Source organism: Aulostomus chinensis, chromosome 24 (genome assembly GCF_037954235.1).
Source record: "Aulostomus chinensis isolate RoL2024-O1b breed Wild chromosome 24, RoL_Achi_v1.0, whole genome shotgun sequence".
Classification (NCBI taxonomy): Eukaryota; Metazoa; Chordata; class Actinopteri; order Syngnathiformes; family Aulostomidae; genus Aulostomus; species Aulostomus chinensis.
Genome location: NC_141343.1, coordinates 16,815,001 through 16,831,048, shown reverse-complemented (window position 1 = coordinate 16,831,048; position 16,048 = coordinate 16,815,001). Strand labels below are relative to the sequence as shown.

The 16,048-nt window shown below is 50.1% G+C and overlaps 1 protein-coding gene across 1 annotated transcript in view; it reads left to right on the top strand.

Annotated features, from left to right (window-relative positions):
- Nucleotides 1-3,680: 3,680 nt before the first annotated feature.
- The window catches only part of cyp26b1 (cytochrome P450, family 26, subfamily b, polypeptide 1), a 37,526-nt gene continuing 25,158 nt past the window's right edge, over nucleotides 3,681-16,048 (top strand). The window contains exon 1 of the mRNA XM_086197141.1: nucleotides 3,681-4,576. Within this exon, the coding sequence (XP_086053267.1) occupies nucleotides 4,373-4,576 (204 nt within the window). The 5' untranslated portion in view covers nucleotides 3,681-4,372. The remainder of the gene's footprint in view (nucleotides 4,577-16,048) is intronic.

Below are 16,048 nucleotides of genomic sequence, written 5' to 3'. Positions count from 1 at the left end.
AGCCGTAGCAAAACACCTCGGCTGTGAAAGGTCGTTCCGGGGTCAGAGGAAATTGAAAATATGTTTGCTAGCAACACATCATCGCACACACCGACACACTCTTTTCTCTCCCTCACTGGCTGTCACACACACTCAGGCTAAGTGAGTGTGTTTAGGTAAAGTGTTAAAAGCTTAGATGGACATAGCGGTGGAATGTACAGATAAGGCGTCTGTGCTTATACAAAGGAATACACACACGCTTGCAGCCGTACGAAGGCGCTCGTTATCTAACACTCCATGGAGTTAACGAGCTAAGCGCTGCCAAATCTCCTCATCTGTGACCTGGAACAGAGACGCTGGACGTCTGACACGTTACACAAGAGGTCACAACCTCGTAACAGAGTGGATGAGGTCCACCTGCGCTCCTGTAGAGGGCGCCAGCTAATATCTGATTGTTAGGATCTCACCGTGATCTGTCCCATCAGAAACGGAGTTTGTGAATCAACAGTGGAGCTCAGACATCCTCAATCAAACCAGAATGCTTTGATGAGAGCAAGCAGCTGGAACGTTCCAATGAGAGGTTCTACTGAAGGAACAGGCCAAACTCTTTGTGCTGTGATAGGGAGCAGAGATCCAGGCTAGTTAGCTTAGCACAATGACTGGTTGTGGGTGTGAAGTGTTAGCATCAGCTAGCTCAGGTCCAGGCTAGTTAGCTTAGCACAATGACTGGTTGTGGGTGTGAAGTGTTAGCATCAGCTAGCTCAGGTCCAGGCTAGTTAGCTTAGCACAATGACTGGTTGTGGGTGTGAAGTGTTAGCATCAGCTAGCTCAGGTCCAGGCTAGTTAGCTTAGCACAATGACTGGTTGTGGGTGTGAAGTGTTAGCATCAGCTAGCTCAGGTCCAGGCTAGTTAGCTTAGCACAATGACTGGTTGTGGGTGTGAAGTGTTAGCATCAGCTAGCTCAGGTCCAGGCTAGTTAGCTTAGCACAATGACTGGTTGTGGGTGTGAAGTGTTAGCATCAGCTAGCTCAGGTCCAGGCTAGTTAGCTTAGCACAATGACTGGTTGTGGGTGTGAAGTGTTAGCATCAGCTAGCTCAGGTCCAGGCTAGTTAGCTTAGCACAATGACTGGTTGTGGGTGTGAAGTGTTCGCGTCAGCTAGTTCAGGTCCAGGCTAGTTAGCTTAGCACAATGACTGGTTGTGGGTGTGAAGTGTTAGCATCAGCTAGCTCAGGTCCAGGCTAGTTAGCTTAGCACAATGGCTGGTAGTGGGTGGAAGTGTTAGCATCAGCTAGCTCAGGTCCAGGTTAGTTAGCTTAGCCCAATGGCTGGTGGTGGGTGGGAAGTGTTAGCATCAGCTAGCTCAGGTCCAGGTTAGTTAGCTTAGCCCAATGGCTGGTAGTGGGTGGGAAGTGTTAGCATCAGCTAGCTCAGGTCCAGGATGCTGGTGTGTCCAGCAGGAATCCTCCTCCTCCTCATGATCAGTAGCAGCAGTCGCTCTTCTAGTCCTCAACAAACCTTTGGTTCTGTTGACCAAAGTTCCAGTGGAGCTTTGGAGGTGCTGCGTCAAATCACTGCTCCCAGTCAGGAAAGTAGTTCCGGCTACGTGTCTGATTCTCCCACTACAACGTCTCCTCATGTTAAACTGGTATTCATCACCAAGGTGACACACAACCCTCCTGATATTAATGCAGGCAGAGACGGAGCTACGCTAACACTTCCCACCCACTACCAGTCATTGTGCTAAGCTAACTAGCCTGGGTCTCAGCTCCCTCGAGAAGCGTGTCTGTCTTGTCTGTCTGGGGACGATTGAAAAAGTGAGTGTGTTGGTGGATGGATGTTTTGTCTCAGGAAACATGGCCGACACTCTCCGACATGCTGATGCGTGTTCACGCCCCTCTTTGGCCCCGTGGGAGGTTCAACATGAGCAAACGTCCTGGGACAGCCGGGGTTCAAGTCTTTAGCATCATAAAGCAGCTCGTCTCCGTGTCATTGGGCCGATTGTACATGTTGTTTTTCTGCAGGATTTACAAACACTAGCAACATTCTTCAGCAGTAATCCAGCCGCATGTTTACTGAGCTGCGACAAACACACATCGATGTATGTTTGTGTACGTGTGTGTTAGTTGAGTTGATGCATTTTTGTGTTTTAGCTGTGTGTTTGTGCATGTTTCTGTGTTAACTGCATGATTGTGTGTTTGAACTGTGTGTTAGCTGTATGTTTATGTGTGAGCTGTGTGTTTTTGTATGTTTGTGTATATTAGATGTGTGTATAAGCTGCGTGTTCATGTGTTAGCAGCATGTTTGTGTGTTAGCTGCTTGTTTGTGTGTTCGGTGTGTGTTTGTGTGTTTGCTGTGTGTTTGTGTGTTAGCTGCACTTTTGTGCGTTAGTTGCGTGTTTGTGTGTTAGCTGCACTTTTGTGCGTTAGTTGCGTGTTTGTGTGTTAGCTGCACTTTTGTGCGTTAGTTGCGTGTTTGTGCGTTAGCTGCACTTTTGTGTGTTAGCTGCACTTTTGTTTGTGTTAGCTGCACTTTTGTGTGTTAGCTGCTTGTTTGTGTGTTAGCAGTGTTTGTTGTGTCATGCCTTTGTTGTTACTGTGGTTACAACCGTGAACCGCCGGGATTCGACCAGCTCCGCCATGTCTCGGCGTCTCTGGCGTGTGGCGTCTGGGTGGTTGGGGGTTGATGGTTGCTGTTGATCGTTCAGAACCAGGAACGGCGTTCAGATCGCCATCGCACACTGACCACCTCTGACAGCAGCTCCTGATCGGCTTCATTGATTCACGTGATCGATATCTTTTTATTGATTGATTGTTTGCATCCTTTTGCCTCGATTTAAACCTTCACAGGATGTTGATGATGGTCATGTGACATTCGAGAGACTGAATTAGATCCAGAATTAGAGGACAAGTGTTCGGAGCCGGTCAAATACCAGAACCACAACCAGAACCAGAATGTTTTTGGCTTCATTTCCCGACTTTGCTTCCCAGTCAGCAGAAGTCGTCAGTTTCTGACCAAAGCTGAGAGTTTGCTGCGGAGCAGGACCCCCCCCCCCCCCCCCCGGGTTGCCGCGTGCGTGTCCTCCACTAGGCGGCAGCATTGAGCCGCTGCGGCTCTGGTGGAGGAGACGAGATTCCGAGGCCAGCTCCTAAGGCTTCGTCACGGAGGAAGATCCATCCTGTGCTGGAGGTCAGGGGTCAGCAGGGGGTCGTGGGGGCGGGATCTCATCCTTGCTGTTGATGTGATGTCAATCATGTTCGTTGTACCCGGGTCCCAGGGTCGGTCCTGGTCCGGGCTACCTGGGGGACCCTCGCGTGGGGGTTCTGGCTCCCTGCTGGTTCCAGTTCTCTGTCTCGGTATCAGCGGGTTCTTCTTCTCTCACCTCGACCTGGACGATGCCGGTCTCGCCCCAGTTTTGGTCACGTGACTCACCGGCACCGTGGTCTGGAAACTGCGCCGAACGACGCGCGCGCTGGAGTCTGAAGCCGGTCGGTGTTCTGCTGCTGCTGGGTCCCGCTCACATGAACGCGCTTTTAATGTGCAGGTGATTAGCTGGAGAGAGCGCGCGCACGTCCTCCTGCTTCTGTCTGTGTCGCTGGAGGACGGGTGGGGGGGGGGGGGTCCTCCAGGAGCTGAGGGGGGTGGAGCAGTGGGAGGGAGGGAGTCTCTCTCCTCCAGCCGACTGGAGTGAGGTGGCGCGGGGCTGGAGGGGGGCCACGGGAACCCTTGGCCGCCTCCTCGCCTTCCAGTTGCCTCGCGCTATATAAACACTCATTGGTGCCTTTGGCTGGACGCGCGCACACACACACTCTTTACGCACGTACGCACGCGCTGAGGGTGACTTAGAGAGAGAGAGAGAGAGAGAGAGAGGTGGCCAGAGGAGCGCGTGGAGGAGCAGAAGCAGGACGGAGGCTGCTGGAGCATCACTTCGCGTCAGACCTGCACGAGGACGGATCCTACCACGTCACAGCGCCCCGGAGGAACTCGGGTTCTGCACCAGAAGGTTCCTCTGAGTTCTGCGGGGATCTAAAGGAGAGGCAGAGGCGCGCGCGGCTCCTGGAGACTTTTTTTGTTCGTTTCCCCCCCAAAAAGCACGAGTTTCCATCCTGGAGAAGTTCTGCGTTCCAGCGCGCGCGGCTCACTTTTTCCACAGTCACCTTTTTGTTTGAGACCTGCACGCACGCGCGCGCACGAAAGTCAAAATGAGACTTGGAGCAGCGGGTCTCGTGTCCCAGCAGCTAAAACCATTAGAGGTGTGAGGACCGGAGCCCACCTGTAGCATCCCCACACACTCGCACACACTCGCACACACTGCCACACACTCGCACACACTCCCCCTCACTCGCACCTCCACTGTCGCCCCGCGGGACCTCCTCCTCCTCCTCCCCCCGTCATGCTGTTCTCCAGCTTCGACCTGGTCTCGGCCCTGGCCACCCTGGCCGCCTGCCTCGTGTCCATGCTGCTGCTGCTCGCGGTGTCCCAGCAGCTCTGGCAGCTCCGCTGGACCGCCACGCGGGACAAGAACTGCAAGCTGCCGATGCCCAAAGGCTCCATGGGATTCCCGTTCATCGGAGAGACCTGCCACTGGCTGCTGCAGGTAGGGGGGTGCTCCAGCTGTTGCTGTGTGAAGTATTTGTACTCGGTGTTGAAGTACCAGTATTCGCATCCTGGGTGTTTCCTCGAGTCGCGGTTCTGTGTTAAAAAACAAACAAAAGTTGGTTCAGGTGATGACACTGCGAGTCAGGTGACCCCCGTGCAGAGTACCACCTCGAGCGTGTACTTCTACTGCGGAGTCACCCGGCATCGCGATGGTTGGGGGGGGGGGGGGGGTCGTTTCAGGCTTCAGCTCGGGTTCTGACTCTCACCCCTCTGCAGTGCTAGCGTTCAGGTCTGTTGGAACCCGGTTCGGACCTGCTATCGTCTTTATTACGTCACGTCTATCAGTATCTTAAAGGCGGGGGGGGGGGGGGTGAAGATGCGCGAGCTCATCCCGTCCAGGTTCCTGATCCTGGTGCTTTCAAAAACTCAAACACCGAAGAAAGCACAGCTGAGGAGAGGAGGACCCTCTGTTCTGCCCGGGCTGCACGCGAGTGCCGGGGGGGGGGGGGGGGGGGGGGGTGTTCGTGGTGCTTTCTGTCCGTCTTTATATCCGACACCGCGCGAGACGCGTTCCCGGAATGCACCGCGGGCCCGGGGCCACGGAGGAGTCAGAGACGCGTGTGTCTGAGGACGTAGGAGTGGACCCGGCTTAACCCGCGAGGGCCCGGACCCCCTTCAGCTCCAGAACCTGACTGATCAGATCCTGACTAACTGGAACAAGACTTTGGTGAACTGGTGGTGGGACCTCCATCAGAAGGTTCCTGTTCAAAGGCGGACCGGTTGCTGGGGTTCGGGTCACGTGGCCGTCGGTGTCAGCTGAGTCCAGCATGGTTTCACTCCTGAGGGCAGGGAACTGAGGGCATCTGGAGGAGCTCCAGATGTGCTGGGTGTTCCTGACCCTTCCAGGACCTACGGAAGGTTCCACACGCGAGGTGGTGCTCCAATCAGGAGTGATGGACCTGAGACAGACTCACTCGTTCATTTGTTGGTTCATTCATTCGTTCGTTCACTTGTTCACTCGTTCATTCACTTGTTCACCCGTTTGTTCACTCGCTTGTTCACTTGTTCACCCGTTTGTTCACTCGTTCATTCACTTGTTCACACGTTTGTTCACTCGTTCATTCACTTGTTCACACGTTTGTTCACTCGCTTGTTCACTTGTTCACCCATTTGTTCACCCGTTCGTTCACTTGTTCACCTGTTCGCTCACTTGTTCACCTGTTCGTTCTCCTGTTCGTTCACTCGTTCATTCACTTGTTCACCCGTTAGTTCACGTGTTCACCTGTTCGTTCACTCATTTGTTCACTTGTTCACCCGTTTGTTCACTTGTTCACCTGTTCGTTCACTCGTTCGTTCACCTATTCCTTCACTCGTTCGCTCACTTGTTCACCCGTTTGTTCACTTGTTCACCTGTTCGTTCACCTATTCGTTCACTCGTTCGCTCACTTGTTCACCCGTTTGTTCACTTGTTCACCTGTTCGTTCACCTATTCGTTCACTCGTTCGCTCACTTGTTCACCCGTTTGTTCACTTGTTCACCTGTTCGTTCACTCGTTCATTCACCTATTCGTTCAATCGTTCGCTCACTTGTTCACCCGTTTGTTCACTTGTTCACCTGTTCATTCACTCGTTCGTTCACCTATTCCTTCACTCGTTCGCTCACTTGTTCACCCGTTTGTTCACTTGTTCACCTGTTCGTTCACCTATTCCTTCACTCGTTCGCTCACTTGTTCACCCGTTTGTTCACTTGTTCACCTGTTCGTTCACCTATTCGTTCACTCGTTCGCTCACTTGTTCACCCGTTTGTTCACTCGTTCGTTCACTTGTTCATGCTTTGTAGCTCGAAGCAGAAACTCTCCTGCTGCCACTGAAACAGAAACTGAGCTTGTTTGCGTTTCTGTGAGCCAATCATAACCGTTGCGGGCGGGGCTTAGACCAGGAAGCAGCAAGGGTGCCCTTCCAGGTGAAGCATGTTCTATTCAGGAGCCTGGTTTGTATGTTCTAATTCCTGGTGTGCTGTGACCCAGACAGTCGTGGTTGGAACCTGGAACCAGACTCCCACTCTCCTCCATGCCTGCTGGTCACCACTAGGGGGCGTCGGCCTCTACATGCGGGAGGAGAAACGTAGTTAGCACGCAGAATGACAGAGAAATAATTCCATTTGATTAACCAACGTAAAGAGGAGAAGAGAGAGAGTGTGTGTGTGTGTGTGTGTGTGTGTGTGTGTGTGTGTGTGTGTGTGTGGCTACAGTAGCAGCATCAAATCTCTCAGGTTACAAACAGACAAGTTCCCAAAAAACCTTTCTTCTTTTCACATAACCTTCATTTCCTCCTCCTCTCCGACATAAACACACTCACTCTACATGTGTATAAATACACACTTAGTGTACAGTATATTTATACCTACTCACACAGACACACACACACACACACACACACACACACACACACACGCATGCACACTCACACACTCTCAGTGAGCAGCTCATCCAGTTAGAGGATGGCAGCTCTGCCAAACCTCCGTCTGCTCTCATTAGTAGCTGAAGCTTTGTGACTGGACGATGCCAAGCAGGAGCGCTACAAAACACACACACACACACACACACACACACACACACACACGAGGATGCAGGATGTCCACACCAACAAATGGTGAACACTGAAATTTTTGGACAAACTAAATCTCGTGAAATGTGGTTTCAGTCAAAGGTCAACTGCAACGTTAAAGCTTCCCTCCACTTACAATCCACCTTGTTGCCATGGCGACCTGCTGCTGGTGTTTGGACAGGAACACTTTCTTACACCATGAAACTTTTACGTGAAAAATTTGACAAGTTTGTTTGCCGTCATGGCAGTGTTGTTAGCTGCCACTAGAGGTCACTGCAACGCAAATATGCCAGTACACGTTAGCGCTCGCTAAATAAAATCACCCACGAGAGACAGATCGGCCCGCACCGCTCAACAGGATACAGACTCCTGGGTCCAATACCTCACACACACACACACACACACACACACACACACACACACACACACACACACACATTCTCTCTATCGAGCTGGACTGAATCTGGGTCAAACCAGAGGAAATGAACACATGGCAGAAGGACTCTGATGGTACAGTGTGTTTCTGTGATTGAAGTTTGTGAATGAGCTACACTCACTCACACTCACACACATTCACATTCACATTCTCACACACTCTCACACACATTCTCACTCACACTCTCACACATACACACACTCACTCACACTCTCACACTCACACACATTCACACTCTCACACTCACACACATTCACACTCATTCACACTCTCACGCTCACACTCTCACACACATTCACACTCTCACACTCATTCACACTCTCACACACATTCACACTCTCACACTCACTCACACTCACACACATTCTCACTCACACACATTCACACTCACTCACTCACACTCTCACACTCACACACTCACTCACACTCACACACATTCACACTCACATTCACACACATTCACACTCACTCACACTCTCACACATATTCACACTCTCACACTCACTCACACTCACACATTGACACTCTCACACTCACACACACTCACACTCACACACACTCACACTCACATTCACACACAGTCACACTCACTCACACTCTCACACATTCACACTCACACTCACTCACACTCACACATTGACACTCTCACACTCACACACATTCACACTCACTCACACTCACACATTCACACTCACTCACTCTCCCACATTCACACTCTCACACTCACTCACACTCTCACACTCATTCACACTCTCACTCACACTCTCACACTCACACACATTCACACTCACTCACACTCACACACATTCACACTCACTCACACTCTCACTCACACTCTCACACACATTCACACTCACTCACACTCACACACTCACACTCTCACACTCACACACAGTCGCACTCACTCACACTCTCACACACATTCACACTCTCACACTCACTCACACACATTCACACTCACACACAGTCACACTCACTCACACTCTCACACACATTCACACTCTCACACTCACACACAGTCACACTCACTCACACTCTCACACTCACTCACACTCTCACACACATTCACACTCACACACATTCACACATTCACACTCACACACAGTCACACTCACTCACACTCACACACATTCACACGCTCACACACACACACATTCACACTCTCACACTCACACACATTCACACTCTCACTCACACTCACACACATTCACTCACACTCACTCACACTCACACACATTCACACTCACACACATTCACACTCACACACATTCACACTCTCACACATTCACACTCTCACACTCACACACATTCACACTCTCACACTCACTCACACTCACACACATTCACTCACACAGTCACACTCACTCACACTCTCACACACATTCACACTCACTCACAATCACTCACACTCACACACATTCACACTCACTCACACTCACACACATTCACACTCACTCACACTCACACACATTCACACACTCACTCACAGTCACACACATTCACACTCTCACTCACACACAGTCACACTCACTCACTCTCACACATATTCACACTCTCACACTCACACACATTCACACTCTCACTCACACTCACACACAGTCACACTCACTCACACACATTCACACTCTCACACTCACTCACAGTCTCACACATTCACACTCTCACTCACACTCACACACAGTCACACTCACTCACACTCTCACACATATTCACACTCTCACACACTCTCACACTCACACACATTCACACTCTCACACTCACACACATTCACTCACACAGTCACACTCACTCACACTCTCACACACATTCACACTCTCACAATCACTCACACTCACACACATTCACACTCACTCACAGTCACACACATTCACACTCTCACTCACACTCACACACAGTCACACTCACTCACTCTCACACATATTCACACTCTCACTCTCACACTCACACACATTCACACTCACACACATTCACACTCACTCACACTCACACACAGTCACACTCACTCACACTCTCACACATATTCACACTCTCACACTCACTCACACTCAAACACATTCACACTCTCACACTCACACACATTCACACTCTCACACTCACACACATTCACACTCACTCACTCACACTCTCACACTCACACACATTCACACTCACTCACACTCTCCCACATTCATACTCATTCACACTCTCACACTCACTCACACTCTCACACATTCACACACTCACACACATTCACACTCACTCACACTCTCCCACATTCACACTCTCACACTCACTCACACTCATTCACACTCTCACACACATTCACACTCTCACACTCACTCACACTCACACACATTCTCACTCTCACACATTCACACTCTCACACTCACACACATTCACACTCACTCACACTCACACACATTCACTCACACAGTCACACTCACTCACACTCTCACACATATTCACACTCTCACACTCACTCACACTCACACACATTCACACTCACTCACACTCTCACACTCACACACATTCACACTCTCACACTCACTCACAGTCACACACATTCACACTCTCACTCACACTCACACACAGTCACACTCACTCACACTCTCACACTCACTCACACTCACACACATTCACACTCACACTCACATTCACACACAGTCACACTCACTCACACTCACACATATTCACACTCTCACACTCACTCACACTCACACATTGACACTCTCACACTCACACACATTCACACTCACACACATTCACACTCACTCACTCTCCCACATTCACACTCTCACACTCACTCACACACATTCACACTCTCACACTCACTCACAGTCACACACATTCACACTCTCACTCACACTCACACACAGTCACACTCACTCACACTCTCACACATATTCACACTCTCACACTCACTCACACTCACACACATTCACACTCTCACACTCACACACATTCACACTCTCACACTCACACACATTCACACTCACTCACACTCTCACACATTCACACTCTCACACTCACACACATTCACACTCACTCACACTCTCACACATATTCACACTCTCACACTCACTCACACTCACACACATTCACACTCACTCACACTCTCACACTCACACATTCACACTCTCACACTCACTCACAGTCACACACATTCACACTCTCACACTCACACACATTCACACTCACTCACACTCTCACACTCACACACATTCACACTCTCACACTCACACACATTCACACTCACTCACACTCTCACACATTCACACTCTCACACTCACACACATTCACACTCACTCACACTCTCACACTCACACACATTCACACTCTCACACTCACTCACACTCACACACATTCACACTCTCACACTCACACACATTCACACTCACTCACACTCTCACACATATTCACACTCTCACACTCACTCACACTCACACACATTCACACTCACTCACACTCTCACACTCACACACATTCACACTCTCACACTCACTCACAGTCACACACATTCACACTCTCACTCACACTCACACACAGTCACACTCACTCACTCTCACACATATTCACACTCTCACTCTCACACTCACACACATTCACACTCACACACATTCACACTCACTCACACTCACACACAGTCACACTCACTCACACTCTCACACATATTCACACTCTCACACTCACTCACACTCAAACACATTCACACTCTCACACTCACACACATTCACACTCACTCACACTCTCCCACATTCATACTCATTCACACTCTCACACTCACTCACACTCTCACACATTCACACACTCACACACATTCACACTCACTCACACTCTCCCACATTCACACTCTCACACTCACTCACACTCATTCACACTCTCACACACATTCACACTCTCACACTCACTCACACTCACACACATTCTCACTCTCACACATTCACACTCTCACACTCACACACATTCACACTCACTCACACTCACACACATTCACTCACACAGTCACACTCACTCACACTCTCACACATATTCACACTCTCACACTCACTCACACTCACACACATTCACACTCACTCACACTCTCACACTCACACACATTCACACTCTCACACTCACTCACAGTCACACACATTCACACTCTCACTCACACTCACACACAGTCACACTCACTCACACTCTCACACTCACTCACACTCACACACATTCACACTCACACTCACATTCACACACAGTCACACTCACTCACACTCACACATATTCACACTCTCACACTCACTCACACTCACACATTGACACTCTCACACTCACACACATTCACACTCACACACATTCACACTCACTCACTCTCCCACATTCACACTCTCACACTCACTCACACACATTCACACTCTCACACTCACTCACAGTCACACACATTCACACTCTCACTCACACTCACACACAGTCACACTCACTCACACTCTCACACATATTCACACTCTCACACTCACTCACACTCACACACATTCACACTCTCACACTCACACACATTCACACTCTCACACTCACACACATTCACACTCACTCACACTCTCACACATTCACACTCTCACACTCACACACATTCACACTCACTCACACTCTCACACTCACACACATTCACACTCTCACTCACTCACACTCACACACATTCACACTCTCACACTCACACACATTCACACTCACTCACACTCTCACACATATTCACACTCTCACACTCACTCACACTCACACACATTCACACTCACTCACACTCTCACACTCACACACATTCACACTCTCACACTCACTCACACTCACACACATTCACACTCTCACTCACACTCACACACAGTCACACTCACTCACACTCTCACACATATTCACACTCTCACACTCACTCACACTCACACACATTCACACTCACACTCACATTCACACACAGTCACACTCACTCACACTGTCACACATATTCACACTCTCACACTCACTCACACTCACACATTGACACTCTCACACTCACACACATTCACACTCACACACATTCACGCTCACTCACTCTCCCACATTCACACTCTCACACTCACTCACACACATTCTCACACTCACTCAAACTCTCCCACATTCACACTCTCACACTCACTCACACACATTCACAATCTCACACATTCACAATCTCACACATTCACACTCTCACAATCACTCACACACATTCACAATCTCACACATTCACAATCTCACACATTCACACTCTCACACTCACTCACATTCACACACAAGAGATGATTGTTTTCTTTCATTTATAGTTGGTGACATTTGGTTTGAGCAGTTCGACAAACATGGTGAACATGGGCTCTCTCCCTCTCTCTCCCCCTCTCTCTCTCTCCCTCCCTGTCACACTTGATGATGCTATGCTAGCAACCTACTGAGCATGCTCAATGGCTAGAGCGCATGAGACTTATGCTAGCTGAGCTGGCTACTTCCCATTAGTCTATGCTAACCTGAGTGTTGGATGGCTCCAAATATTTGATCGTCCGTTATACCGCTGCGACGAGGCAGTAGGCAAGGGGTGGAGCCTAAGTCACAGCAGTTGGGGGGCGGAGCCTAGAACGGAAATGCTTTGCGTCTCGACTTGTCCATCTGCCTCCTGCTGCAATATTTGTTCATTTCTGGTGTCGTCACGAGCCCCTCCTCTGAAGAACCTGAAACACACCTGTCACAACCCTCACTCCCCCTCCTCCTCTTCCCCTGCACTGGTGAATTTGACCTTTGACCCGGGTGACGGAATGCTGGTGCCCTCGCGGGTAGATGAATCAGTGCTAATCAGAGCTCTGATCTCTGAAAGCCTTCTCGTTCATGTTGATTGTAAAAGAAACATATGAGGAACAGCTCCTCTCCCCCCCTCCTCCTCCTGGGTCCATTGGTGCCCTCCTCTTGTGCAGATGAGGGGGGGTCTGGCAGTGGTCTCCTTGCCCCTTCTTTCACCCCGAGAACACGCTGGTTCCTCCTCCAGCGCTCTTGTCCTGGCCCAGTAGAGAACCCAGTGTTCGGCTCTTTGTCAGCGAGTGTGTGAAAGCGAGAGAGCTCCATTCAGGAGGAACCTCATGTGTGTCTGTGAGGATGAAGCTGACGTTCCCGCCTCATCCCCACGTCTCCCGCTTCTCTCCTCAAATGTCTCAAGTCGCTTAAAAACAAATGTCCTTAAATTTCCTTAAAAGAACTGCAAGTGTTTCACAAACAGGACCATGTGAGGGACTAGTTTACTCTGCGGAGAGATACACATTTGGTGCAGGAGGGAGCTCATCAGGGGTCAGTTTACCAACAGCTGGATCCTGAACCCGTACGTCCTCTAACCACGCGAGTTAGCTCAGCATAATGAATTGTAGCGGATGGGAAGTGTTAGCCTTGCACTGAGAATTGCCGTGTAAATGCTTTGGTCCAGTCCATCAGAGCCGGAGCCGCCAGGTCACAGGTCCTCTTGTCTAAGCCCCTCCTCCAGCTGGAACCTGATGTGCTGATATTTGCTGACGTCAGAACACTCATGCAACAAATGTTTACCGCATTATTTTTTCCCCTGCTGCGAACAACGAACGTCACATTTTCGTCTGTTGAACTTTGTTAGTGTTCGGTCTCGTTGTTGTGACAAAGCGGCAAACCGGGTCGATACAAACGCCAGCGTTGGCAGCAGCGGCAGAGTCAGCAGTGAGGTTCTGCTACTGGTAAAGTGAACCTGTTGGGTTCTCCCCAGGACTGGCCCCACCCCTCACTCCCTCTCATAACCGTCAACTAGCGTGAAGTCATCTGTACCAGTTTTGCCCCCCCCGGGCCTCCGTACCATCGGGCTGGTTTGCCATCATCACCCTGTAGAATATTTGTGTTGTTGACTTAGCATTACTCACCAGTGTTAGCTTGTAGCTCTGCGTGCGTGTGTGCGTGCGTGTGTGCGTGCGTGTGTGCGTGCGTGTGTGCGTCAGGGTATTAGCTGGGGTCCCGGGGTGAGTGCTTAGAGAGTTTTGAACAACCATAATCTCTCTTTCTATAATGTCCCCGGGTCAGGGGCCAGCCCTCTCTCTCTCCCCCTCCCTCCCTCGCTTGCCCGCTATTCTCCGCTCCCCTGGCTGAACTAGCGTAGCCCTCTCCTGTTAATCCCCCTTTTGGAAACCAGCACCCTCGCCATCTCTCCGCCTCCTCCGCCGCCACGCTCTGCACTCGCTCTCTCTTTCCCTGTCTCTCGCCCTTTCAGGCTCTCTTTGTCCCCCCGCAGCCCCGCCCACCCCTCTCCTCCATCCTTCCTCTCGTCCTTCCTTCGCTGTCTCTCTGATGTGGTGGCGTGACCGTGAAGGGACGGCATTCATTGTCAAGTTAGGGGACCTGTCTCACACACACACACACACACACACACACACACACACACACACACACACACACACACACACACACCAGCTGAATGATTGACAGATGAAAGGAGCAGAGGAATTCCCTCACAGCCTTTGACCTCATTTCCTCTCGCTGCTGCTGCTTCCTTCATCTTTAACTTTAATCTCAGTCTCAGATTCACGTTTTGGATCAGATTGTCGCCCTGCGCAGCAGAGATCTCCTGTCAATCAAGCAGGAGCCTGATCCGTCACAGGTCATGAAGGATCTGATCCTTCATGAACGTTACACCGTCGTTGGCCAGAGCTGCACTGCACGGACGTGACCTGATGTCATCATCGTGTCATCGTCTCCTCTGACAGTCTAAGCTCCAGACTTGATTCCAGACACGCCCACTTTTGGTTGGCCACATTGCTGACATGTTGCTAGCGCCGCCCACCAATGTTATATGTGTGAGTTTTTCTTCTCTCTCAGCGGAAGCACAGAACAACTTCCTGTGGAGGTTACTCTTTCAGAGCAGCGAAGAAGAAGTGATTTCCTGTGTCAGATGTGGTTGTTGGCTTTTGTCAGATTTTGTTGTCATATTTTTATTCACTCGTGTTGAGTTGTTGGAGCGTCTTGGTGGAACGTTACTTGAAGAAAACTGCACCTCCTCTGGTCCAGTCGTAGTCGATGAAGATATTAGCTTATTAGCTTCAGTCGCATTAATCATTTGGTTGCTGTGACTTCATCCTGTTTGAGTCGACCACAACGTTTAGTCTCATCCCAGTCGCGTGACGATGTGCAGTTGAGGAGCACGAGGTAGTGTGATGCTACGGAGCGGACGTTAGCATACCCACGACGCTGGTGCTGCAGTTTTAGCAAAGCTCAACTGATACTTTTATCAGAATATTCTTCAGTTACATCAGATCAAACAAATGCTGTCTTATGATGCTAAATTAAACATCCAGAGTGACGTTGGTCATGTGACTCTCCTGAGGTTCTGCCTGGTGACACTTATTGGCCCTTTAATCCTGCTGCCCCCGCATATCTTCATAACTGACCCTACACTTTCTTTCCCTCACACATTCACTAGCTG